At 42.1% G+C, this 6,464-nt stretch overlaps 1 protein-coding gene across 1 annotated transcript; it reads left to right on the plus strand.

Moving 5' to 3' along the window:
- LOC124139136 (glycine-rich cell wall structural protein-like) lies at positions 1 to 3,418 on the plus strand. The gene is made up of 3 exons (XM_046506167.2): positions 1 to 85; positions 1,288 to 1,362; positions 2,556 to 3,418. Exons 2-3 carry the CDS (start codon positions 1,293 to 1,295, stop codon positions 3,416 to 3,418), a joined length of 933 nt encoding a protein of 310 aa, XP_046362123.2. The 5' UTR covers positions 1 to 85; positions 1,288 to 1,292.
- The last annotated feature ends 3,046 nt before the right edge of the window (positions 3,419 to 6,464 follow it).

Here is a 6,464-nt window from a genome sequence, read left to right on the forward strand (position 1 = left end):
ATTATGCCATAACATTGGCATGTTATAAAAAGTTATAAACGCGTTGCCCTGTATTCACACTGAACCTGTCTGTTGACAAGCTGTGGTGAGTGTCGTGTTTGTATTGTATTTTGTTTGTTGTCGCAAGGAAGGTACATGAACAGATCTTTATAGAGTTTATTGTGTTCACAGGCCTTAAAGTTTTAAAAGCTTCCTGAAGTTGTTGTTTAAATTGATTGAATTTCGAAGAGGAATTGATTTGTATTTCCGAATATTCTTTTTCAAAAACGTGTTTACTTGTTTGCTTGTTTGTTGTTTGACGCTGCACCCAGCAATAATCCAGCTATGTGTGTGTACTAAATAATAAAATCTGGGCCAGACAATCCAGTGATTTGATCATGAGCGTCGATCCACGCATGCGCAATTGGGATACGACGATGCATCAACAAAGTCAGCGAGCCTGACCACCCGATCCCATTAGTTGCCTCTTACGACAAGCATAGCCGCCTGTTACAGAGAGCATGGCTTGCTAAAGACCTATTCTAACCCGGATCTTCACGTTTTTTGGGGGGAAAAACAGTAATGCCGCCACTGAATGTTTTTTCTTGCGGCGTTCTTGAGACCTGCGTCATTTCAGGCGTCCCTCCCATGTCTTATATACTCTAAAACAAAGCAGCGTCAGACGAAACTCACTCTAACATTCATCTTCCCGAGGCAAGAGAGTTAACTGACTATAAAAGTCCAGTTTCCACCCTTGCCGAACTAGGCTGGAATTCCTGGGCTCGATCGTAGCGCCACCAGTTGCTATTACCAGTTGTGTCTCTTCTAAGCCTCTCCTATGGACCAATCAGATTTTACCTCTCGTATCACTTGCGTTTGCTTCACATAAAATGGTGGCGCCCGGTCAAGACGATCTTATCGATAATCAAGATCTATATTGTGATAAAACGGGGTTTTACATCGCGAAAACAATCAAATCATGCGAGCACTTTGATTAAAAACATGAAACGATTTGGAAAATATCTGCTGACAACGAGTTGGCGGTGCACATGCTTTGCAAATCCTGCAATCGACCGCAATCTGCACGAAAGTTTACGAACCGGATTTCGATTTAGGTGCGCGATTTTGATTGGACTATGCATAGACTCGTTAGTCCAGCCAAAATGTAACTCCATAATACCAGCCTAGTTCGGCAAGGGTGGAAACTGGACTTTTATAGTCATTTAACTCACTTGCCTCGGTAAAGATGTCTAACATGCTGCATTCCTCAGGTAAAATGCCAACGTTTCTTTCTGTTTTTGTCTTCAGTGACCATGGAGCTTTGGTACCTCGCACTGATGCTTGTAGCTGCTTGTGTTCATGTACACGCGCAGACTGGGGATGGTAAGTTTCATATCTTCACTACAAAGGCAACGTTGATTGACTTATCTTCGGGTGGCACATTCGCCAAAGTTACTTCTATTCGCTGTGCGTTTGAATCTGTAACCGTGGTCCTTGGCTTGTCAGCACCATTCCTGTGGATGCCAGCACCACACTCCCCTGAAAGACGAATACCGTCTTTTTTGTCTCTCTCTTTTTTCAACGCCGAATCCAGAACAGAAATCTCAAAAGCATTGAGAAAAGGATGCGCTTTTAGTTAAATTACTGAAAAACTATGAAAATCACCTTCAAATAAATATAATGCATGAAGGACATTTTTAAATACACCATATTCTTCCCGCGTACCATTTGCTGAGTCCCGAATAACCTCTAAATCCGAATCCCGGTTACCAAAAGAGGATTGGCAGCCTCTTTGCGTGTAGGTTTCACGAAAATGGTAAGTGTCCACAACTTGCATCACTTATTTCTTCTCTAATGTTAGGTGGAACCCTTAAAAACTGAGGAGTAAAAGAATGTACACCGGTTTGGGTTTTTTTAATGAAAATTGAAAAAAACTGATGTTAACTTTGATGTCTAATTACTCACAACTCATTCCTGTTACAGTTTGTAAAAAGTAATCTGTGGCTGGATAATATTTGTGTCAATATATATTTGTTTAAGGACGACTGGTGTAAGAAATGAATGTGCAACTACATGGCAACTACACATGTACCATGTTTCAAATGTTGTAAATTTGTGCCGAAAAGGCAAAAAAGTTTCTAAGACACCCATCAGGAGTTGTTTATTATGCTGAAATGTCTTTTGATTTCTAAATCAAATTATATTATAAAAAATATAAGCATTTAGAAGTACCGATTAAGCACTAGAACAGTTCCCCTTGCGGATATGATATAACTAAACATAGTTTCAATTGAAAGAGGAGATGTGATAAAAATAATTGAGAAGTAGTGTTTCTGTTGCTCCTCAGTTTATAACTGACCCACTGGTCAAAGGGGAAAGGTTTGTTGTAATTGTCGTTTAACCCCGAACTTAACAATACCCTGAAATACACGTCATGATAAACTCTGTAGTGCGTCTGAGTTTGTCTTGATACGTCTGAATACGTCTTGATAAATAGAATAGTGGGTCCGAGTTTGTCTCAGAGATTGTTCAGACACGTCCTATGGCAGATAAACACTTCCTGTGTTTTGTTTCAGATTCCTCCTGCTATTATGAGGATGCCGGCGATTGGTCCGCGTGTTCTCCAAGAACTAAACAGCAGACCATGGACCAGTTTTTTGTTGGTGGAGAAGGATCCTGCCCAAAAAAGAAAACCAAAAGCAGGCAATGCACACCGAAAGAAGAAGGTGGACATAAAAGGAGTGATGAGGATGATGAAGTTACTGGAGAATATAGAGGTGCAAGAGGCAGGATGCAAAAAGTACAAAGCCAACATGATGAGGAAGAAGGTGTAGAAGGCAGGGAGAAAAAAGGTCAAAGGCGTCATTGGTCCATGCCGAGAAAACGCCGTAGACACGGTGGATTTGGTGGTGGTAAACATGGTAACCGTGGTGGTGGTGGTGGTAAACATGGTAACCGTGGTGGTGGTGGTGGTAAACATGGTGATGGTGGATTTGGTGGTGGTAAACATGATAAACGTGTTGGCGGTGGTAAACATGGTAAACGTGATGGTGGTGGCCTTGAGTTTTTTGGTGGTCTATTTGGTAGTATATTAGGTGTTGGTGAATTTGGTGATGGTGGTAGACGTGGTGAACGTGGTGACGGTGGATTTGGAGGTGGTGGATTTGGTGGTGGTAGAAGTGGTAAACGTGGTGATGGTGGATTTGGAGGTGGTGGATTTGGTGGTGGTAGAAGTGGTAAACGTGGTGATGGTGGATTTGGAGGTGGTGGATTTGGTGGTGGTAGACGCGGTAAACGTGGTGACGGTGGATTTGGAGGTGATGGATTTGGTGGTGGTAGAAGTGGTAAACGTGGTGACGGTGGATTTGGAGGTGGTGGATTTGGTGGTGGTAGAATAGGTAAACGTGGTGATGGTGGAATTGTTCCTACTCCACTCTGATCATTCACGACCTTGCACCTTCAGATACAGTCATTCTGAACCAATAAACAATCGCCCACCTGATGCCAATGAGAATTACACGAGTAGATAATAGGTAGATATTATCTTAATTACACTACCAATTTGTAATATGGAGTTGACATTCGTATGAAGAATTCGTACTGTAATCATTGAGGCTAATGTAAAGAGGGCCATGTTCACTGCTGAACAATAATAAGTCAAGAGTTGCCATTGAGTTTTGTCTTCTTGTGTAAGTACAGTCAGACTATCTAAGATTAAGACCCCATGGGGACTCTGGTAGGATGCGGTACCAGTACCTCATTGCCTGTCCAGAGAGAGGGGGGTAGAATAGGTCTTCAGCAACCCATGCTTGCCGTAAAAGGCGACTATGCTTGTCGTATGTGTGATATTTATAGTTCACTCAAACATACTGTTAAACAACTGTTGGTAATATTTGAAACATGTACCACATTTTCTTGCAAAAGTATTAGGTCATCAGATAACTATAATGTTATTCATGATATTTGTCAGTATTTACATAAAATTAATAAAAACAGAACTGCACTCTTAAAGGATGTGTGATATTTATAGTTCATTCAAACATACTATTTATGATGTTAAACAACTGTTGGCAATATTTGAAACATGTACCACATTTTCTTGCAAAAGTATTAGGTCATCAGATAACTATAATGTTATTCATGATATTTGTCAGTATTTACATAAAATTAACAAAAACAGAACTGCACTCTTAAAGGATGAGGGATATTTATAGTTCATTCAAACATACTATTTATAATGTTAAACAACTGTTGGCAATATTTGAAACATGTACCACATTTTCTTGCAAAAGTATTAGGTCATCAGATAATTATGTTATTCATGATACTTTTCAGTATTTACATAAAGTTTATAAACACGGAACTGCACTCTTAAATGATGAGTGATATTTATAGTTCAATGAAACATAATGTCTCAATGTTAAACAACTGTTGGCAACATTTGAAACATGTACCACACTTTCTTGCATATGATTGTACATCTGCCTTTATATTAGCGTAAGCGCAGTACATGTTAATAAAATCAAGCATGTATTATGGGGCTTTGGCCTGTATACTGTAATAAAGAATCTGAATCTGAATCTGAATCTTAAAGGCGACTAACGGGATCGGGTGGTCAGGCTCGCAGACCTGGTTGATGCGGGTCATCGATCCCAATTGCGTGGATCGATGCTCATGATATCAATCACTGGATTGTCTGGATTGACTCGATTATTTTACAGACAGCCGTCATATAGCTGGAATATTGCTGAGTGCGGCGTAAAACAACAAACACACAAACCAGAGAGAGGTGACAAAATTGGAAACCCGCTGGGATTCCGGGTTAGAATGGATCTCCAGCAGCCTAGTCTAGTCCTTAGAGGAGAGACCGCCTCCATGGTCTTGTGGTAGAGCGTCCGCCCGGAGAGCGGAAGGTCCAGGGTTCGATCCCGGGCCGCGTCATACAAAAAGACGTTAAAAGATTGTACTTGTTGTTACCCTGTCTGGCGCTCGGCATTAAGGGGCTAAAACAAGGACTGGTCGGCTCGGAGTCAGTATACTGTGTCTGAGTGGGGTATTCATGTTAAACTGCGGCATGGTATCTCAGTGAGCTAGCACTATAAATCGGCATCAGTCCGGACTAGTACAAGCAGCCACACACACATACACGTGCATGCACGTCGCTATATAAGTGCAATAATCTTGGACGCGACGTTAAACCCAATTTCACCTCACCTTAGAGGAGACTAAATAGATTGGGTGGCCAGGTTCAGTAATTTGGTTGAGGCATGCCATCGTCAGCCCAATTGCGTGTCAATCAATAAACGCATCTAAATGTACAAATGTTTTGTTTGTTGTTTAACTCTGCACTGAGCAATATTCCAGCTACGTGACAGCGATCTGATAATGGAAAGGCGGGTCTGCTGTACAACCTTTTCTCTCTGATATGGAATCCTAGAAGGGACATTGTCACCTTGTCGCATTGTCGCTCTGACAAAAGAAAAGCAAAAAGTGTCAAAGTTAACAAAATTGTGACAATTGGACCATTTGTCGCATTGTAATGTTGTCGCTTTGAAGATCTTCTTTATTTTTTCCAAAGGGCGAAAACGCGGGTTTAACTCACTGTCTCCGGATGCCTCTGTGTTAACCCTCTCTATTCGCCATTGTCTGGGGCTCCGTCACTCTCTTACTACGAGTACTAAGGGTGTGGTCTCTCGTTCACTACGTCATGGCTTTAAACAGTGTGTACCCGTGAACATTCCGGGGTAGAGTAGGTCTTCAGCAACCCATACTTGCCGTAAAAGGCGACTATGCTTGTCGTAAAAGGCGACTAACGGGATCGGGTGGTCAGGCTCGCTGACTTGGTTGATACATGTCATCGATCCCAATTGCGTGGATCGATGCTCATGATATTAATCACTGGATTGTCTGGTCAAGACTCGATTATTTACAGACCGCCGCCATATAGCTGGAATATTGCTGAGTGCGGCGTTAAACAACAAACAAACAAAAACAAACAAAATTAAACAGTGTGACAGTGAGCTGCCGTTGCGTGTCGGGGTAGGTCCGTTCGTCGGCGTCTCGATATAGTTAATGGTATACTAGCGGGTCCATCTATTGGTTGAATCAATCAGCGGTTAAGCGGCCATGTGGTATTTACTGAGAATACATTCGTACTGTTGTTTACTTTTGTTTACGGGGGCACGGGTGTCTCACTCGTCTAAGGCGCCGCGATTAGCTATAAACAGTTGCGTCTTTTGGGCACGCCAGAAACCTATGATTGTGGGTTCGAATCCCTGTTCGCCCCGATTATGTGTCTAGGTTTGTCAGCACCGAGCCTGTGCTCATGGGTTTCACCAAAGTGGTAAACGCCTGAGACCTGCATCACTTCGTGCTTTCCTCCCACATTTAGCTGACGCACCGCGATATAACTCGAATACTGTTAAAAGCGGCGTTAAACCCAACTCACTCACTCACTCACTCACACTCACTGACACATTATTCCT

Source organism: Haliotis rufescens, unplaced genomic scaffold, assembly GCF_023055435.1.
Source record: "Haliotis rufescens isolate VD_foot unplaced genomic scaffold, xgHalRufe1.0.p SCAF_13, whole genome shotgun sequence".
NCBI classification, from domain to species: Eukaryota; Metazoa; Mollusca; class Gastropoda; order Lepetellida; family Haliotidae; genus Haliotis; species Haliotis rufescens.

Bases quoted from the DNA above. Each gene is read 5' to 3' on its own strand.
- LOC124139136 (XM_046506167.2), top strand. From the start codon at position 1,293: ATGGAGCTTTGGTACCTCGCACTGATGCTTGTAGCTGCTTGTGTTCAT. The intron at 1,363-2,555 runs GTAAGTTTCATA...GTTTTGTTTCAG, and splicing joins ACACGCGCAGACTGGGGATG to ATTCCTCCTGCTATTATGAG.